Below are 21,361 nucleotides of genomic sequence, written 5' to 3'. Positions count from 1 at the left end.
TGAGCCACAGCACCAGTGCATCTGCTCCTTAGTTAGACTCTTGGTGTCCATTTTATCTCTCTGCAGCTTAGGATTCTTTCTCAAGATTTTAGGGGTAAATCCATTTCCCACCCTTTCTAAGTTTCTAGAAGATTCCTACATCCCTTCATTCAAGGTGCCCTTCTTCATCTTACATCTCTCTGACACTCTTCTACAGGAAGAACTTTTAAAAATTTATTTTTAGGCCAGGCAGTGGTGGCTCACACCTTTAATCCCGGCACTTGGGAGGCAGAGGCAGGCAGATTTCTGAGTTCAAGGCCAGCCTGGTCTACAGAGTGAGTTCCAGGACAGCCAGGGCTACACAGAGAAACCCTGTCTCAAAAAAAAAATTGTTTTTAGGGCTGGAGAGATGGTTCAATGGTTAAGAACACTGGCTGTTCTTCCAGAGGGTCTGGGTTCAATTCCAAACATGCACCATATGCCTGTTTTATAAAGTTACAGACATGGCAGCTCATGTCTGTAACTCCAGTTTCAAGGGATCGCACACTCTTACATCAATGCATGTAAAATACAATTAAATAATTGTGTGAATAAAAGCATTTGAGTACCTGCTACAGACTGAAAACAGGCTGGGACCACAAAAGCTCACTTACATGCTCAGCTTTGATAAAGCAGAATCACTACTATGTATCATAAAGCAGATACCAGACATTTTACGTCTTGCATCTAAAATACTAACAAGGAGTGTGTACTTAATAGTGTGTGTGTGTGTGTGTGTGCCACATGGTATGTGTGAGTTCTAGGGACTGAATTTAGTGTGTCAGGTTTGGTGTCCAGCACCTTTACCCGCTGAGCTATCAATGCTCTGCATTTGAACTTTCAAATATATTATTTGACCCAGATGTGGTTGGTGCTACACACCTGTAATCTCAACACTCAGGAGGAGGTGGTAGAGACTGCTGGATCTGAAGTTCAAGGTCACACTCCATGCTATCTGGGAATTTGAGACCACTCTGGGTTAGACACTTTGAGGAAAACAAATAAAACAGGAAGCCACATGTTTTCTAGTGAAGGCCTTCAGTAGGGGTTACCAGGATCACCAACCCATGAATCAACACTTGAGTCACAGAAATCAAATCGGACACACTGTGGTATTTTGGAGCTTATATAAAGGTTAATCTCCTTTAACAGAGGTCAGTGTGTTAACCTGAGGTCCCTACTCCATGACAGTGTGAGCCTATGGTTATGTCAGAAGAGGCCAGGGAAGCTGCAATTCTCTCAAATTTTGAGAACAAAAGAGCAGTGGTGATGCCAAAGGATGACACATCTGTTTCCTAGGAAGAAACAAAGCCTCAGCAGGACTGTGCAGTTGGTGTGCATGGTGATTTGCAAATCTGGGCCACTTCCTGTTCTGAAACCAGTTGTGAAATTTGTTTGGGCAAGTTGTCCAATCAGGGAGTCAGGGGAAGTTGCCAACTTGATTTCTGGCCTAAGGAAGTTCTCTTCAGGGAAGACACCATGATCAGGAAGTTCTTTTTTTGTTTTGGTTTGTTTGTTTGTTTGTTTGTTTGTTTGTTTTTCAAGACAGAGTTTCTCTGTGTAGCCCTGGTTGTCCTGGAACTCATTCTGTAGACCAGGCTGGCCTCGAACTCAGAAATCCCCCTGCCTCTGCCTCCCAAGTGCTGGGATTAAAGGTGTGTGCCACCACTGCCTGGCTCCTAAGGAAGTTCTTTGCGGGTCTGTTGGATCCCACTCAGCTGAATATTTCAGGAATATGGCAGCTAAAGAAAGGGCTGAGCTCAGGGATGAGTGAGTAACAGCCAAACATCATCACTGGTGAACAGAGTTAGTCAGGTGAAGGACCATCCCTTTTCCTAAACATTATCTATCTATCACTTTCTATCTATCTATCTTTCTTTCTATCTATCTACCTACCTACCTAGCTAGCTATCTATTTGTGTGTGTATATATGCAGTGTGCATAAGGGGAACATGGGTGCCACAATGTGCAAGTGGAGGTCAGAGGGCAACTTTCAGGAGTCAGCCCTCCTGTTCCATCACGTGGTTCCTGAGGATCAAACTTGGCTCATCACATTTGGCAGCAAGACCCCTACCTGTTGAGCCATGGGGCTGGCCCCGTTGAGGTTTTGTTTTTTACGGTCTCTGTCTCTCTCTGGATCTGGAGAGAGGACTCCGATTGCTGACAAGTTCCCAGGTGATGCTGATGCTACTCGTCTGGTGGCTAAGGATCTCTGAACACGAGCAAGGCAACGTAGGATGACACCACTCCGATGCCGATGGCCTTGCCAGGGAGCTGTGTCGGTGTGAACGGCTGCCCTGCTTCTGAATTTCCTGTTCAGTGAGAATAAACTATTATTTGTTTAAGCCCAGTTGGATTTGTTATCACTTCCATTTAAAAGGTCTCTGAGCTCGGAGCTGGAAATGTAGCTCAACTAGTATAGTTTTGTCTGGTGTGGACAAAGCACTGGGTTTGTAATAAGCCAGCTTGCTGGCTCATATCTGTAGTCCCAGTATTTGGGAGACAAGGAGCAGGAGGTGGAAGTCATACTTTCAAAGCTAGTAAATTCAAGGCCAGCCTGGGCTACTCTCGACCCTGTGTTTCAAACCAACAAATAAAACCCAAAATGAAATAAAACACTCAAGAGGACCTTGAGAAGGCTCAGTGAGTAGAAGCGCCTGCCTCTAAGCCTGGCCACCTGAGTTCAACCCCTGGGAACCACCTAGTGGGAAAGGAGAGAGCTGACTCTCAAATTGTCCTTTGACTTCATTAAAAAAAAAAAAATCAATTCAAGGGAACCGGACTGATGCCTGAGCACTGGCTGCTCTATCAGAGGACTGTGTTACAATTCCCAGCACCCACATGGTGGCTCACAACCATCCAGTTCCAAGGGACCTGATGTTCTTTTCTGGCTTCTGAGGGCATCAGGCACACATATGACACACATACATACAGGCAGGCAAAGCACTCCCACACATAAAAATTTTCAAGAAAACAAAACCTTAAATCTCAAGACTCAGTGTGCGGAGGTGGGGGTGGGGGGTTATAATGTCAGCTAGCCAGTACTGCCCCGCCTCCACTCCTATGCACTTGATCCCCCTCCCCCTCCACTCCCCTCCTTTGAAGTAACTATTTTCAACTCTTAAGGAGCCTTCCTTTGTAATTAAGAGGTTTGACTAAACAGCATGCTAAATTACCCTGGTTTGTCCTCCATCTTTATCTCTTCCTGCTAAGCAAGATGAAGGTACACTTTTCTTTGTTCTATCCCTAGAGTCTCTCTCTAATGATTTCCTGATAGAGCTGTGTAACAATACCTTGCTACTGTTCACTGCCTATAATAACATCACATTGACCACTGGATTTACCAACTAGATTGTCCTTACTGGCTAAGCCTTTCTTTTCTTTGGAGCCAAATGGTCACTCTGTGCTGAAACGTTTTAATTGTCTAGGAATCTATGATTAATTTCATTTTTTTTTTTTTTTTTTTGGTTTTTTGAGACAGGATTTCTCTGTGGAGCCCTGGCTGTCCTGGAACTCACTCTGTAGACCAGGCTGTCCTTGAACTCAGAAATCCACCTGCCTCTGCCTCCCAATAATTTCATCTCTTAATCCATGGGTGGGGGCAGTTCTCCCCCCTCCGCCCCCTTCAACTAGGGTTTTGCTATGTAGCCCAGGCTGGCCTCAAATTCACGATGCTCACTATGTAACACAAAGCCTTGCTCCTCCTGCCTCCACCTCTGGAGGGCTGGAATTAGAGGGGTACACTATCAACATCCAGCGGGGTCAAAGTTCCTCTGACTAAATTCCAACATGTTGGCTGAGCTGGCAGCTTCACTCTCTTGGCTCCGTCCATGCCGAAGCTTCTGTCCTGCTGGTCTATTCTTCCTGACCTACACCCTGGGCTCCATTATGTAACTGGGAAGAGACTTTATCTCTGTTTTCTATAGTTGGAGTATCTCTCTACATTGACTGTTGTTTTTAGCTAGCGTCAGCCTAGGAGGTGGTCTGGGTAGGATCCAATCAGAAGCTCGCGGCCAATGTGAAAAAGGCAGCTGAAGAGAGTTCTAAGAAGAGTCCTGCTGTGCTGTTATCTTGAGGCCAGCATCAGCAGAAAGCAGTTACCCTCATACTGTGGGGCAACAGGGAGAGTTCTGGAAGATCTCAGTTAAGAGCTGTAGCTGTGGGAGAAGGTCCTGGAAGGAATGCTGCTGTCAGCGCAGGAAGGAAATGCCTCTGGCAGCAGGAAAAAAAAAAAAAAAATCAGAGAAACCAAGTCACTCAGTGTCTCTTGGTTTCCTGTCTGTGCCTATTGTTAACTAACGGCTGAGCACAACCAGAAGCTAGCCTTTGAGGGATCTGGCTGATGCTCTCTGCTGGTGTGACTCTGGGGCCCTGGGTAGAGTGAAGGGCAGATAGAGTGTGTGGGGGTGGGTGGGTGGGGGGGGTGGGGGGGGGGGGGGGGGTTTAGAACATAGCCACAGGGGGAGCTACAATTTTCAAAGCAAGAGTAGAGAAAAAAGAAAAGAAAGAAAACCCCTTGTTCCACAGTGCTTCTAGAACAGCAGGGTGGCTAGCTTGGAATTCTAGGTTGGCAACTCCTTCTCTCAGAATTTTGAAGGCACCATTCCACAGTCTCCTGGCTTCCCCTGCTGTTGTTGAGAACTCTGTGCCGTTCTCCTTCCTGGTCCTTCTACCTGTGACTGGTTTTTTTCTTTTTGGAAACTTCTGGTCTTACCTTTCCCTCCGTGTTTTCCTTTTTACAGTTGATATGCTGTGGTGTGGGGTGATTTTCTTTCATTACACTTCAGGGTCTCTCCCAGGAGGCCTTGGTCAGGTGTGTTTACCCAATCCCTTGTAAGGCCCTGAAAATGCAGGAACTGTTGATACAGCTCTTGGATGCTGTCTGTTCTTGCATGTGGCTGGAGATGATGCTGGCATGATCACCCTGGCATGGGTGGTTGCGGTGAGCTGCTGAGCATCGTACATAGTTGGTCCAGCCTCCTTTCCCAGGACCCATATCACTGAAGAGTTATGGAAGTTTAGTGACAGTAGGGCAGAGAAAGGAAGACAGAGAAAGAGGCTTCATAGAGATAGGGGCAAAGTTGTCCTAAGGAAAATGGCAGGTTTGCAGAGCATGAAATCCTGGCATTGAGACTGGGTTTCCACACTGATGGGAAAGGATCAAAGGCCAGCCAACAGTCACACAGGAAAGACTTCGTGAGACTGCTCACAAACAGGGATGATTTCGAGTCCAGAGTACAACGTGTAAACATGAGGCGAAGCCACTCTCTGTCTGGAAGGAAACAAAGACTGCTGACCTTCTGAAATCCCAAGTAGTGTGAACTTCAGGACGTGGTGCCACCAACTAAAGCACCGATTCTGTCCTAGTGGGCACCTTCAGCAGTGGCAAGCAGAGGTGCTTCTGAGAGTCAGGCTGTGGAAGTGGACATATGGAAATTCCAGCAGTAGAGAAGGGCCAGGCAAGCAAGGCTGGCTCACAGCTGGCTTCTTCTGTACAGCCAAGTTCTCAAGGCTGACAGTGAAGTCACAGCGCATTGTCACATCTAAAAGAAAAAAAAAAAGTGAGACTTGGCTGGAGTTAGCTGAATAGGCTCTGAGTTCCCTGGAGATCCGTAGTTCATTTACTGTGACAGCTAACGAAGAGATGACAGGAAAATAGAAAATTAGTCCAGCTCACTTAATGACAAAGCCATTTAATTGGTATTACTCTAAATTGGTACCCTGACTAACCAGTGGGTTGGAAACTATTTTAGTTCAATGTATGACTCAAGAGATTTTATCTCTTAGCTAGAGGGTGCTGGAATGAAAAGCTCCATGTGGGTCCAAACATGTTCCCCACAGCACTGCTGGAGTCATGTTCTGAGCATTTTGCTGAGAGCTTACTCTAGCATGGCTGCTTAAGAAAAAACTCATGTCTGAGCCAGGTGGTGCAAGGTGCTCTGCTACAAACATAAACAAGAAAGGGAACGAATAAATAAATATGCCTCAAGTATTACAAATTTTTTCTTTTATTTCTCTCTCTCTCTCTCTCTCTCTCTCTCTCTCTCTCTCTCTCTCCTGTTTCTTTGCTTTAAAACACGGTGGTGGCACATGCCTTTCATCCCAGCACTTGGGAGGCAGAGGCAGGTGGATTTCTGAGTTTGAGGCCAGCCTGGTCTACAGACTGAGTTCCAGGACAGCCAGGGCTACACAGAGAAACTCTGTCTCGAAAAACAAAAAACAAAACAAAACAAACAAACAAACAAAAACCAACCAGGATCTCCTGTAACCCAGGATAGCCTAATATCCACTGTGTAGCTGAGGTTAGCCTTAAACTCTTGAGCTACCTGCCTCCATCTACCAAGTGCTGGGATTACCTATGTGCCACCATATCTAGCTTTGATGAATCCTTTTATGGAGGACCAGCTAAGTTACAATTTGGTGAGAAAAGAACTTAGTAACTTAAAGCCAGACCTTTTTTTTTTTTTTTGTTACTCATTACTTCTTCTCTTCTTCTGATTAGTGGAGAGCTCTTGCTTATCTGAAATAAATTCAGGCTAACCTGGAACCTCCAGGGCTTCCCTTGCGGGATCAGAAGCCAGGGCATGTTTTCTACAGTAGGTGCTTGAGTCTGTCTTGACTGTCTGCCCTTTGGGGATAGTGTGTTCCAGTCAAAACAGCAAATAAAGGCTTCAAACACAGAGCCCATGTTTCTGCTTGGCCCATTGACTAAGTCTGACTATAAACAGACCAGGAAACAAACCCTATCATGGACTGATAAGGCCAGACATATTTAGCAACAGGTGTTGATTATCTACCTTCATTATGTCCTGAGAGTTGTTGTAAATGCATTGCAGGTATTAGGCCAGCGAAGCTTTGCATCAATCCCATGAAACAGGTAGTTACCACCATTATCATTCCTACTACATAGATGAAATACTAAGGCAAGAAGTCACACACAAACAGAATTCAAATTTTGGATCTCAATCCAGGTGATCTGACCTCATGGTTTGTGTGCCTTGTCTCCATACTGTGCAGTCTCACACCAAGTAGAAGAAAATGAGCAGCTACCAAAGGCTTTTTCAATGGGTGAGCACGGTGTGAGATCTCATACAAGAGGAGTCAGGTGGCGCAAAGCCACCCATGACTGATTCCAGCTCCAGAAAATTGGATGTCCTTTTCTGGACTCCAAGGGCACCCGAACTTGCATGTGTAGATCCACATAGAGATACACATACACATAGTTAAAAATTAAAAGTAAATCTTGAAGGCCAGCATGTTGCAATGCCTCTAATCCTAGCATCCAGGAGGCAGAGGCAGGCAGAACTTTGTGAGGTCAAGACCAACCTGGTTTACATAGAGAATCCAGGCCATCCAGGGATACATAGTGAGACCCTGTCTCAATAAAATAAAATAAATATTTAAAAATGACTAAGATAATATCAAATCTGATGGATCTGTCTTAGGAAAATACTATATGAACGTGGATATTTATGAGAGTAAATTCTTTGAGACTTCACTAGAATGAAAAGCTTTTGGACAGGAATCAATTATTCTGATTAATAATGTAACAGATATTTTAATTTCCCTTATAATACATAAGCATTATATATTATAATATGTAAAATAAATATATCATATATAAATTACAGATGTATAATATAAGCATTTTGAGGGGAGCCTTGTCTTGTGAGAAAGTAGAGATGGACAAGAGTGTTGCCTTAGAGATGATAAACACTGTCTCGCTGGCCTCCCTGGTCTATTACTCTAGCCTTTGGAAGAATCCCCTGAGAGCACAAATCGGAAAATAGTGCTTTCCTCTCCTTTAGCAATCCTGTTTTCTATCAGTGTCTTGTAAGAATTTGATGAGTGAAGGGAGGGAATGTGTACACAAGCAAGATGGCCACAGGTTCAAGACAGCTACTAGACACTGTTTGTAACAATAGAGGCTTTGGAAAATAATATCTAATAACCATTTTTAAATACTTGCTTACTACATGTTACCCTATAACTGGCTCTCCCCCAAACAACCTGAGAGATGGCTCAGCAGGTAAGAGAGTTTGGTAATCTCTCATAGGACCCTGGTTCCTTCCCCAACAGGTCAGGGAGCTCATCCATCAGCTTTAGGTGATGCAATGCCCTCTTCTGGTCTCCTTGGGCACACACACACACACACACACACACACACACACACACACTAGTAAGTAAAGGAGGCCAGGTATGGTGGCACATACGTTTAATCCTAGCACTTTGGAGGCAGATCTCTGTGAGTTCGAGGCTATCCTGATCTACAATATAAAATTCCAGGCCATCGAGGGCTACTTAGGAAGAACTTGTTCAAAAAAAAAAATTTTTTTTTTAAAGGAAAGAAAATTTCTGCCTAGACACTAGTCTGAACAATGCTCAAAAAGGACAGTAACCACAGAGAAGGCTAATGGTACATCAGCAGCAGGAGGCATTCCAAGTTAGAAGTGATCATGAGTAGCCGGGCGTGGTGGTGCACGCCTTTAACCCCAGCACTTGGGAGGCAGAGGCAGGTGGATTTCTGAGTTCAAGGCCAGCCTGGTCTACAGAGTGAGCTCCAGGGCTATACAGGAAAACCCTGTCTCGAAACGCCCCCCCCCCAAAAAAGAGAAGTGATCATGAGGGAGGGTGTAATGTCTCTTTAACTCGGGTCAGAGGGTGAATCCTTTTGTCTCTTGAAGTAAAGACTAACCTGAAGGAGTCTGGGATATTCACAACCCTTGTATTATATAAGGATAATAAATACACATCTCATAAAGGTTGCTGTGAAGAGCATACTGTGATAATTGATAGAAAGCGCTTAGAGCAGTACCTGGCACACAGTATGAGGTCAGTAAATGTTGGTCGTTCCCTTCACTTTATTCTCTTCACTCTCCTCCCTTTCCACCGGGCTTCATTCATTCTTTTCCAAGGACATGCAGGGGGCGTGCCCTCCCTCCCGCCGCTTCCACCTAAGCCCCGCCCCTGGCCTTTCTCGGATTGGCTCCTAGGAGGAGGAGCCAAGGGAAGAGCCCAGTGCGGCGCTGTGGGCGGGGCGCATGCGCGGGTTGGGCTGGGTGGAGGAGGAGAGGAAGAGCTGCCGGAAGTAGGCGGTGGAGGTGGCGGCAGAGCTGCTTACAGCCACCAGGGAAACAGAGGCGGGAAGCGCAGCGGGCAGACCCTCAGCACCGGGGGTCAAGTGTGCGTCCCGCACGCCTGAGGCCGAGAGCTCGCTCCGCCTAGACCGCTTCTGGGGTCCCGCAGCCTCCGCGGACCTCAGCCTTGCCCCGAAGCCCGCCAGGGGGCGCCGCGCTGAGGGGCTGCGGGGTGGGGGGCGGACGGCCCTGACCCCGGGGCTGCTCGGGGCCGGGCGAGAGGACCGCCTGGGCGGGGACCCCGAGGCCTCAGCCCCCGGACAGAGGCAGGGGTTCTTGGGGGCGCAGGGGGCGCGTCGCCCTCTGCCCCCGCCGGCACCCTGGCCATGACAGGCAAGTCGGTGAAGGACGTGGATCGGTACCAGGCGGTGCTGGCCAACCTGCTGCTGGAGGAAGATAACAAGTTCTGTGCCGACTGCCAGTCCAAAGGTAACGCATCCGGGGCGCCGGTGGGGGACCAGCTGCCGGGGCGGCGGGCGTGGCGGTGGCTTGAATGGGGAGGGGGTTCTGGAGCTCAGGGCGAGAGTCCTCTTCGTGTGACAACGCGAGCCACCCTCGCTCATGAGCCTGCTGGGTTTCCTCGGGCTTGGGGTTTGGTGTGGGCGAGTGAGTGTGTGTGTGTGTGTGTGTGTGTGTGTGTGTGTGTGTGTGTGTGTGTGTGTGTGTGTGTGTGTGCGCGCGCGCGCGCGAGCGTCAGCGAGGTGGGGGATGATATAGTGGGGGTGGGGTTGCCCGGTGTGTTCAGGTGAGAATGGCTGTGTTGCAGACTCTGAAGGCTTCTGGGCTCGCTGTCATCCAGAGCTGGCAGCCTTTCACTTGGCAAAGCTGTGGGTGAACTGCAGTGGGGTGGGGGTGGGGGTGTCGAGGAGGAAGGTGAGATGACGAAGAGAAAAACTGTCGAAATGATACTTAAAGGTGGCATCCCTTGCTGTCTGCTATGTCGTTAGCGGCTCCTGTCATTTTACCACCTTGTTGAGCTCTGACAGAGTGCCTAGGAGGCTTTCTTCCCCCAGGTCGTGTGCACTGAGAAGCTGCCTTATTGCAGTGACACAGTGCGGATTTCTAGATAGTCTTGCCTGGGCTGTGGAGGCCGAAACTAGCAGACCTGGGCTGTAGTGCAGGACCCATTCAAGCAGGGAGAAGAGGAAGCAAGGAATTCCCCCAATTCGTTATTTCCTAGGTGATTACACTTCTAGAGGTGAAATAGGAAGGGTCATTGTAAATTGACCCCAACCACTTGGCCTTTGTTTATTGTGCCTGTAAAGGTTCATGCTGTGTTACAATTAAAGGTCAATATGGTAGAAAATTTTACCAGGGAACTATTTGTGCCCGGCTTTGTAGATAGGAGCAGCTATAATTGGGAGGGGGTATTCCCTTAGTTCATTTCCTAAATTTGCCATGTAGCGTATGGGCATAAAGTAGTATAAAGCATTCGAATGTGTATGTGTGTGTGTGTGTGTGTGTGTGTGTTAATGTTGAGAAGAGCAGTAGATACCTAACCCATGCTTCATGTGATTATGGTTTATTTTAGAGTAAGGTTATGTAAGGAGGGCGCAAGAATGATGATGCATTGATTTAGACTCCTAGTAATAAATTTTAGTGACCTCTATCAGTAGGCAAATGCAATGAACTGTTAGGAAAGCAGGTCCCCAGACTTCTCTCCTGAGTCTTTGCATTAACTGGAGTTCAATTTATGTTGAGGAGTCTAAATTTCTTGTAGATTGATTCTTGTTAGATCTACTGGAAGGTTTGGTTTACAATGTAGGAGCATCTGTGGTCTACTCAGATTCTCTAATGTCCTCAGTTGACAATTTTAAGTCGCAGTGAGGCATCTACTGAGGGAACATTGCCACGTTTGGAGACCCAGATGCCATTTTTGATGATTTTTAGAACCACCCCCTCCCCTGTACTTATGTTGTTCTTATACTTACTCATTCCAATAAAATATACCATGTGGAAGAGAGAGGTTAATTTACCAATTTCCATTGCTCCAAATTCCCCATTGCCCTTTATTAATAGCCTTCCTGGGTATAACCATAGAACTTAATTCCTGATGAGAACTAGTAACTGGGGCCTGGGATAGGGCTCAGTGGATAAAGGTCTTGCCACTAAGACTGACAACCTGTGTTTGATCCCCAGGACTCACCTGGTAAGAGGAGAGAACCAGCCCCGACAAACTGTCCCCTGACCTCCGAGTGGATGCTGTAGTACATACATGTACAGTCCCCACAAAGTTAATAAATAAGGCGTAGAAACCAAACAACAGCAAAGCCTAGTAGCTGTCTGCCACTGATGCTAAAACCTTGGATCCTGAATGTTCTGAAGTTAGAAATGCTTTTCCACACGATTGCCACTATTGAAAAAGAGATGCCCATGTGCCCATTATCTTTCAGTTCTGTTAAGCAGGCTTTTGCCGCGTCCTGTTTATCTAGCTGCAGAATGCCCAGCCCAGTCTGCCGGTTAGCCCCTCCTTCGTTTTGTTCCTCTTTTCCACTTTGAGATTTTGTGATGAAGGTGTAGGCAGTTCTCAGAGGGTGGGGAAGAGAGACATTTGCATCAGTAGGCAGTGACCTGCTCGGCCCTGATAAAAAGGACCAGCAGTTGGCGGAAGAATTAAAGGACTGTTCACTAAAATAAGATTTGGGTTTGAGTTTACTTTTTCTGTTTTCTCTCTTGTCCTTTTCAGAAAATTGAGAGCTCACCAAACAAGGTCTGGAGAGTGTTCCTTCATAGTATTTAATGTATTGATGTAGTCTGAACTACAGACCTATATAAGTGGATACTTTTGTAATGTTCCAAAATAGCTCTTGGGCAATGAATTCTTTTTAAAATTTAAATTATGTTTTAACTTATTTATTTATTTGTGTGTGTGTGTGTGTGTGTGTGTGTGTGTGTGAGACAGAGAACAATTTCCACCATGTGGAGAGTGAACTTAAGTGGTCAGGCCTGCTGGCAAGCACATTTCCTTAACCACTGAGCTATCTTGTCACCTAAGTTTCTGTTTATTTTCAGGAAAAATTATGTTTCATAAACATTTTATATTTATTTTAAATCAAATGTATATGTGAGTGCAGTGTCTATCCATGCCAGGAGAGGGTGTCTGATCCCTTGGCACTGGACTTACAGGTGGTTGGGATTCACCTGAGGTAGGTGCTGGGAACTGAACTCAGGCCTTCTAAAGAATACTATGGACTCTGAACCACAGCGTAACTTTTCTAGTCCCCTGACTCTTCTTTTTAACATCACATTTAGGAGTGATACCTGTTAGTTGATCCTTAAAATAATGTCATTTAAACATTGGAATAGAGACTAAGCAGGCACCTTTCTCTCTTTATTCAGTAGGAGGCCTGTTGAACCAGGTTCCTGAATGTCCTGGACTGCTTTGACACTGCTTTGTTTAAAAAAAAAATGCCAATGCTTAGTGGTTGTGGCACATGTCTTTAGTCCCAACACTTGGGAGGGGAAGGCAAGGAGAATCTCTGAGTTGAAGGCCAGCCTGGTCTACAAAGTGAGTTCCAGGACAGCCAGGGCTGTTACATTGAGAAATCTTGTGTCAAAAAACAAAACAAACAAACAAAGTCACAATTTAAGCCATCTAAGGTGGCTACACCTGTAATCCCAGCACTCAGGAGCTGGAGGCAGGAAGGAAGATCAGAAGTTCAGTTATCCTTAGCAAGTTTGAGGCCAGACTGGGCTATGTGAAACTCTGCCTCAAAAAGTCCCCTTTCTCAAATGCTACGACTTATTCTTAGCACAAGTGCAGTTTCCTTGTCATGACAGCTCCCAAGGTAATACCTACATAGACTGACTTCAGTAATGATAAAGTAGAGGATGTACCAATGTTGATGCATGATAGAGGAAAAACCAGTGTAAGAGCCAGGTATGTCTCCAGTAACTGGCTGCTTGAGACCTGGCTCCATCATACTTTCATTGTTTATGTTGTACTTGGGGTCACAGTGGCCCAAGGCTGGGCCTTTAGCTATGCAGCCCCAGATGTTTATGAATGTGTTGGGATTAACCCATTCAGAGACTGGTGTTAGACTGGTCAGAGAAAGGGTCCACCTTTCTGATGACCTGCACACTCCTCTGCACCATTGATGCATTACCAACATCAAGGTTTGTGAGAAATAGAGAGCTGTTTAATGAGCAGAGAGTGGACATGGGAGACATGTAATAGTATGATAGGTTTATGGAACAGATGTGTGAGATTGAAGTGCCTCGTGCAATTCTGCTGTCTTGAGAGCTTTGTTAGTTTTTCCCATCCCTCTCCATTACATCTTGTCTGTGAAATGTTTCCCCTCTAATTATCTAACCACTGCCTCTGTTTCATCTTCTCTATATATTTTCATTTGAATAGATTTCATGTGGTTTGAAATTCAAAAAAATCAAAAAGACAACATAATGAAAAATCATTGTCCTAAGGTAACCCATAGCCACCTTTGCTCTCTTCCTGGGTATAACCACTGTTGGCCATTTCTTACCTGCCCTCGTATTGTTTGAAACAGGCTGGCATTGACTTGTAGCTGATCTTCATCCTTGAATTCCTCCTGCTCTGCCTCCCCGAAGCTTGCTCTGCAAGCATGCACCCTTGTACCTGATTTCTTACCTGTGTATTTTAGACAGATTTACATAGTTTTGGCTGGACTGCGGCTTGCTATGTAGACCAGACTAGATGCAAACTTGCTGTGATCCTCCTGTCTCTTCCTTCCAAGTGCTTTGCCTCACCTTTCATTTTAAATGTATGTGTGTGAGGATGTACTTGTCTCACGTATGTACATATATGTTCATGCACTTTGTGTAGAAGCCTGATGTCATCATTGAGTGTCTTCCTCAGTCTGTCTCCAGTTTTTTGGTTTTGTTTTTTTTTTTTTGGCGGCGGGGGGGGGGGGGTTTCGAGACAGGGTTTCTCTGTGTAGCCTTGGCTGACCTGGAACTCACTCTGTAGATGAGGAGGGCCTCAAACTCAGAAATCCTCCTGCCTCTGCCTCTGCCTTCCCAAGTGCTGGGATTAAAGGCGTGCTCCACCACCGCCCAGCTGTCTCCAGTTTGTATTGAGACAAATCTGTTACTGGTTCTGGCTAACCTAGCCACCTTGTCCTGATGACCCCTTGTGTCTGCCTCCTGTACACTGGGATTTTAGGCAGGCTGCCATGCCCATCTGGCCTTTAGGTGAGTTATGGGGATCTGAACTCCAGTCCTCACACTTGCTGTACTTGCTGAGCCTTCTCCTCAGCCTCCCTCACCTGACCTTTGAGAGGTGATAGATGCAAGGACAAACATCATAATTTTCTTTATTTTGTATATGTGTGTATGTGGATATTAAACAATGACATTAAACGTATAGGTTTTCAGCACTTTTTGCAGACAGCATATTACCCAATGCTTTCAGTCCCTTGGAATTTTCAGTCAACAGCATAACATGGAGACCATGAAGATTCTCTGTCCGTGTATACTAAAGAGCTTCCACAGTATTTCCAGGCTATACACAGGCTGTTTTTCTATTAAGTTAGCGGATATTCTTGAGTGGTTTAGAAGACTGCTTCTCTCGTGGAAGTTATCTTTGAAAAGTGTGCACAAGGGCTGGAGAGATGGCTCAGTGTTAAGAGCACTTTGATAGCGGACCCAAGTTTGATTCCCAGGACCTACATGGTGGCTCACAACCATTTGTAACTCCAGTTCCAGGGATCTAATATCCTCCTCTGGTTTCCATGGCTTCTATGGATGTACATAGACATCCATGCAAGTAAAACATTCTTACACATAAAATAACAATGAATATATATCTTTTTTTTTTCAAGGTAGGTTTTTTTTTGTAGACCAGGCTGGCCTCAAATTCAAAGAGATCCACTTGCCTTTGCCTTCCAAGTGCCGGGATTAAAGGTGTACACCACCAGAATCTGGCTTTTTTTTTTTTTAAACCATTCTTGATTTTATTTATTTTATCTTGATTTTATTCGTTACATTTTTTGCTTTATATCCTTAAAATACTCTCGTTACTGGAAGCCACGGTTAGAATGACTCACAGTAATCCCCTGATCCTTAAGCCAAAACCATTTCCTATATATGGGAGTTGTGGCATTTTTGCAAATGCGCTTTACAGGACCCTTGAGGATAGCCTGGATGTTTCCTGCTTCTTCAAACATGGATGAAAGATTAGACCAGGGAATTTCTTTGTGTCAAGGTTTTCTAATAGCTTTACATTTACATTTTAACCTTTTAAAATGAAAAATGTAATACATTTTAATTGCGTGTGTATATGTGTGTGTATTCACCGGCACATGCTACAGCACGTGTGTGAAGGTCAGAGGACCCGTCAGTTCTCTGTTTCTGCTGTGGATCCTGGGGTGGAATCAGATGGGCAGATGTGGCAGGGAGGAGTTTTACCTGGTGAGTTGTCTCACCAGCCCAGTGTTAACTTTTGAACAGTAATCTTTAGCTTTCCTTTTATTTGCTTTATATCAATGGCTATTCCATTGTTTCTTAATATCATTCCTTAGAACATAAACTTTCCTGTCAATTTTAAGTTGTTTTAGCTACATGTCTGTGGCTAAATATTATCATATTTAGATACATTAAATGCAGATACATTTTTTTAACCTTCTTGAGGTTAAAATCCGCCAGATGTAGACAGAATTTCTGCTTCCCGTTTCCAGCTTTCTTGCAGTTATATCCTCCCCCACCTGAGGTCGGATGTCTTTCTGAGCTTTTATAGTTGGCGCATCTTAATTCTCACAGTCATGGTTATATTGACAAGTTTTACTGAAAGTGATTTCTCAAAGCTACCGTTAAATCATCTCATAGTATCAATATGAAGGCTGTTCCCTGCGGGGTTAGGGGGAAGGGGCACTTTCTTGTTTATTCTGCTTTCCCTGTAAATTGCACCCTGTGCAAAGAGGAAAAGAGCTCACTGTAGACTAGAGATTCAATGCTGTGTGTGTGTGTGTGTGTGTGTGTGTGTGTGTGTGTGTGTGTACATATTTAGTAATGTATTCTAAAGTGGAATGATCAGGAATTCAAGATCATGTTGAGCCAGCCTAGTCTACATGAAGTCCTGTCCTAAGAGACCAAAATAAACAACAAGAAAACACCCCAATAAAACAAAACAAAAGTTTTAATCACTGTGCCCAGCACTGTGCAAGGGATGTACGATAGGATTCAAAGATGCGGTCTTTGATATCAAAGGTTCTATATTCTAATGGGGAAGGAGATGTATAAATCAGATAACATGGCATTATGTCCAGGAACAGCAAAAGCATTGAAGAAGGCAAAGATGGCTTCCTCAGGAAGTCACAGCTTTTAGGATTTTTTTGTTTGTTTGTTTTTTGTTTGTTTGTTTGTTTGTTTGTTTTTGAGACAGGGTTTCTCTGTGTAGCCCTGGCTGTCCTGGAACTCACTCTGTAGACCAGGCTGACCTTGAACTCAGAAATCCGCCTGCCTCTGCCTCCCAAGCGCTGGGATTAAAGGCGTGCTCAGGAAGTCACAGCTTTAAAGAGGTAGTTAAACTGTGTCTGAAAGGGTCCACAGTGTGCTGCCAGGTGAATTAGGGAACTGCACTGAAGGAAGGGGAAGCAGATGTGTACAGAGCCTCTGCAGTGTGTGCATTTTTGTGTGTGTGTGTGTGTGTGTGTGTTAGGGTGATTTAACTACGTATTGTGTAGTGTGAGGGTTAGAATTTGGTAGCCAGTCAGGGGCCAATAAAATTCCACTTCTCCAGGTGACTTTTCTATGGTCTTGAGATTATGAATATGCATTGTGCTTTAGACCCTTTGTACACATCTAGCGTTGTAGGTCCATCTGCTTCTCTAGTGGGATTTTAAGTCTCACAGGCATGAAATGCTTGGTGGTTGCCAAGTAGTAAAGAAGCTTGAGCACTGAACCTGCATCATCTGTATGGCAGTGTATGTTCATGGATGCACGAGTTGCTCTTAGAAGAGTCTAATGAATGCCAGCAGTTGAGTGCTGTCACCTCCCCAGCCAGAGCTGCCGTCTGTGACCCTGGACATGCTCTTACTCAAGCAGGCCATGTGTGGAATATTTGCCGTGTCTTCTTGATTGTGTAAGGTGCTTCCTTGGTGGCAAAGCTCATTTCCAGATAAATTAAAAAGTATCCCCTTTCTGCCATTGTCATCTGATGTCATTATGGGATGTAGGTGGCAGCTTTCTTGGGTACAGTTGTCTATATAACTGTTCATCACATGAGTCATTGTCTGTTTCTGTTCTCCTGCCTGCGATTTCCAACCTGAAAATAATCTGCATTGTGGCTGTGACACAGTATTCATTGCGTACATTGCATCTGTGTTTGCGGACTCTGTGGAGAAAAAAGTAGTGACATATTAAGCAGTTAGACTCTTCCGTTATATCCCCATTAAAAAGATGCATGGCAAGAGTCTGTTACACTCACATGCTGGACATTCAAAAGCACATGGGGTCTCTTGTTTGAGCAAGTAGCCAGTTTAAGTAGATAGGGTAGCAGAACTTTGAGGAAGTTCTATGTGGCTCCTGGACAGCTCAGTACACCACACTTAGAAGGTAGGAGGGAATCTCTGTGGAGTAGAACACTTTAAAACTCATTCATTTACCACATCCCTCTATTGTTAAGACAGTGATCCTGCATTGTCCAACAAATTATTTTTGTGGTGTTGGGGGTTTGGCTTATCACATGCCAGGCAAACACCCTATCACTAAGCTATATCTTCAGCCACCCCAACCACCCATTTTGTAGATAGGGTTTTTCTATGTAGTCCTGGCTAGCTTGGAGTTCACTATATAAAATGAAGCCTCAAACTTCTTGAAGATTCTTCTGCTGTCTCCTGAGTGCTGGGATACAAGAGTGTGTCATTATACCCAGCCCCCTCTTTAAACTTTTTGAGACAGAGCCTCTCCAAGTTGCCCAGGATGGTTTGAACTTTTGAACTTCCTGTCTTAGTCTCTTAAATTACTGGGATTGCAGCCCAGTGTCCCTAGACCCACACCCAGCTCAGATCACTTTTTCTTTTCCTTCCTTATTTATTTTCCTTCTTCTTTATTTCTTTTCTTTCTTTTCCTTTCTTCTCTTCTTTTCTTTTCTCTTCTTTTGTTTCTTTCCTTTTTTGAGACAGGATCTGGTGTTTCCTAGGGTGTCCTTAAATTTAATATGTAGCTGAGGGTGACCTTTAACTTCTGATCTCCTTATCTCCGTTTCCCCAGTGCTAGGATTATAGGCAGGCAGCACTATACCTGGCTCACATGATGCTAGGAGTCGACTCAAAGCTTCCTTCATGTTAGGCAAGAAGTTAGTAATTGTACTTTATCCCCAGTCCACAGTTAACTTTTTTTTAAAAAGATTTATTTATTATTATATGTAAGTACACTGTAGCTGTCTTCAGACACACCAGAAGAGGACGTCAGATCTCATTACAGATGGTTGTGAGCCACCATGTGGTTATGGGATTTGAACTCAGGACCTTTAGGAAGAACAGTCAGTGCTCTTAACTGCTGAGCCATCTCTCCAGCCCCCACAGATAACTTCTTAAATTGTGATTTGCCACACTTGAAGTGTCCACTAGGATGTAAGCCCACAAGGAGAAGGACTTGGGACTATGTTTACTTATCTTCCAAGCAGTCATAGGGTTTGGTAAGATCAGACTAAGTAGGATCATTAAATAAATGAAGTCGACTCAAAGCTTCTTTCATGTTAGGCAAGAAGTTAGTAATTGTACTATATCCCCAGTGTGAATTTTTTCATCTGTACATATCTTTTTCATTACTAGAGAAAATTTTTACAGGACATTTGGATACAAGAAAATTATTTTCTAAAAAATAGTTTTAAAAATATGTTTGACATACCTATTAGAGGTTCTTCTCAGCCAAGGACCAGTTAGGGAAACAAACCTGTAGTCTGGAAATTGGGTTCAGTTAAGTGGCTGCTGAGATCCTAGGCATTGGAGGTATCCAGGTGCTACTGTGTGGCTAAGGAAATTAGAAAGTGTCAGAACCCATGTGGTATGATCCAGAGCACAGAAAGAGGAATTGTTGGTGGCAGCTGGAACCAAGGCCATGTAAAAGAACTCTGGCTTCTGTCCCTCTTTCTTTTATCCTTACTAGTATTTCTCACTAAGGGAACTTATGCAGAAACCCTTAGACAGGGGAGGCTGGGGAATGAAGTTGGTTCCCCGTGATGGACTCGAGTAAGGGTGGGCTCCAAGCACTGACAGACAGGAGCACCGAAAACATCTTCAAGTTGTGATCTTTCCCCTGTAGTTATTAGGGATACGGGCTACCCAGGTAAATGTGGACGAGATAGGAACCCACCTCATGTGCTTCTAAAGGGCCCTAAGTATTGCTGAAGGAAGCAATGCGACAGTAAGTCATAGTCTGTAAGGTTATGTGACAGGTTGAAACTGTTTGACTATTGCTCCCACCAAGAGCTGTGCATTTGTTTCCACTTTTCCAATTCTCAGAAGCCTAGGGTCGAGGCATATTTATTGCCCCATCCTCACCTGGGCAACTAGTGAGTAATATGAAGATGCACAGAGTTTTGTTGCTCTCTAAAACTTGACACTGTTTAATCTCTCCTTGATAGTTAGGTGTTTGCAGTGGGGTTAAGTTTTTCCTTATGCCATGTGCCTCTTCATCTAGGCTTGTCGGTGCATGGTCGGAGGCTGGTGTCTTCCAAGAACTTGGCTTAGGTTAGTCAGTACTGGGTGAAAAAGGCTCTCTACGAATTTGAGGCCAGCCTGGTCAACAGAGCAAGTTCCAGGACAGCCAAAGCTACACAAAGAAACCCTGTCTGGGGGAGAAAAAAAAAGGAGTGACATCACTAAATCTATTTCCTTCTGCATTAAACCTGAAAAGTATATAGCCTTGCAAGGCACATCACTGCTCCATATGAAGGCAAAGCTTGCCAAGTTATGGCTGCTAATTCTCTTCCTGACTAGAAGAGCATCTGCGTAGGCGAGCCCGGTTCAGCACTTTCCACAAGTGCTTTTTCTGTGAATCAGGTCACCTGCATTTGGGCTTTGATCACGTTAATGGCTTTGGTGGAACTAGGCCAGCAAAAGGTTTTGGTGCAGTGAGTGTGTTTGTTTTGGGGCTGTTACTTTCCACAGATTAAGGGAATGTCATTGTTTAAGTTGTCACCAACTATGAGAATCACCTGAGTTTCACTCCTTTTTTACTTTTCTCTTGTAGTTCACAGACACAATTAAATGCCCTTTGCGTTCTATTTATATACGTTTGAGACATGGTCTTGCCATGGAACTCTGACTGTCCTGAGCTCACTGAGTAGCTCAGGCTGGCCTTTAACTTGGGGCACTGCTCTTACCCAAGATACCTAAGTGCTGGGATCACCTGAGAGATCTACTATGCCTGGCTTAGGTTTTATATTTTAAATAAATAAGTAAGCAAGTAATTTTGAGGAGGCTGAGACAGAGCCTCGAATAGGTCAGGCTGGTCTCAGATTCCCTACATAGTTGAGGATACCTTGACCTCCTAACCTTGCTGTAACCACCCCTGAAGCATTGGTGCTACAGGCATGCACTGCTGCAGCTAGCTTTGAAAATTTCCCCCAAAACACCAGTTCTTTTCAGCTAGACTATTTGTCTTTAAAGGTACATCTTAAAGGCACATCTATGCCTTTGTAAAGTTTCATGTTTTATAGTGATAATTATTTCTTACTGTTTGACTCTTCTCTTTCTCAAACTTTCTCCTTCCCTACCCCACTCTTCTGGATCCTGTATTTCCTCACAGGCTTTATGGATGCTGGTCCACTGATGGCTGAACGGCAGGTCCTTCCCCAGTGGAAAGCCCTAGAGATGAGCCAAATTCACGTGTGGCCATCCAGCAATGTAAGGTTGCTGTGGGGGTTGTTTTCAGTTGTTAACTCTCCACCTTCCCACACTCCTGCTTGTATGGCTGTAACCTCTCCTGGAATCCCACTTCCCCAACCTGTAGCTTGTGGAGGAATAGGATTTTCTTTTGTTCCTTCTTTTCATTGACAGTGAACATAGATGCTGGACAATTTTTGCATCCTGAGTTATTTTTATTTTTATTTTATTTCATTTCATTTCATTTCATTTTAATTTATTTTTTGGTTTTTCGAGACAGGGGTTCTCTATATAGCCCTCGCTGTCCTGGAACTCACTCTGTAGACCGGGCTGGCCTCGAACTCAGAAATCTGCCTGCCTCTGCCTCCCAAGTGCTGGGATTAAACATATGTACCACCACTG

At 44.7% G+C, this 21,361-nt stretch overlaps 1 protein-coding gene and 1 long non-coding RNA gene across 2 annotated transcripts in view; one reads left to right on the top strand and one right to left on the bottom strand.

The window, feature by feature from the left end:
* Positions 1-1,657: 1,657 nt before the first annotated feature.
* LOC116095549 lies at positions 1,658-8,942 on the bottom strand. The gene is made up of 3 exons (XR_004120628.1): positions 8,834-8,942; positions 4,733-5,561; positions 1,658-2,330 (listed from the first exon to the last, which is right to left on the bottom strand). It is a non-coding gene; the product is annotated as an uncharacterized LOC116095549 (long non-coding RNA).
* Positions 8,943-9,091: 149 nt separating this feature from the next.
* The window catches only part of Smap2 (small ArfGAP2), a 49,933-nt gene continuing 37,663 nt past the window's right edge, over positions 9,092-21,361 (top strand). The window contains exon 1 of the mRNA XM_031378519.1: positions 9,092-9,584. Within this exon, the coding sequence (XP_031234379.1) occupies positions 9,482-9,584 (103 nt within the window). The 5' untranslated portion in view covers positions 9,092-9,481. The remainder of the gene's footprint in view (positions 9,585-21,361) is intronic.

This window comes from Mastomys coucha, unplaced genomic scaffold (assembly GCF_008632895.1).
Source record: "Mastomys coucha isolate ucsf_1 unplaced genomic scaffold, UCSF_Mcou_1 pScaffold18, whole genome shotgun sequence".
Classification (NCBI taxonomy): domain Eukaryota; kingdom Metazoa; phylum Chordata; class Mammalia; order Rodentia; family Muridae; genus Mastomys; species Mastomys coucha.
The sequence above is the reverse complement of the archived record's forward strand: the minus strand, read 5'-3'. Positions and strand labels throughout refer to the sequence as shown.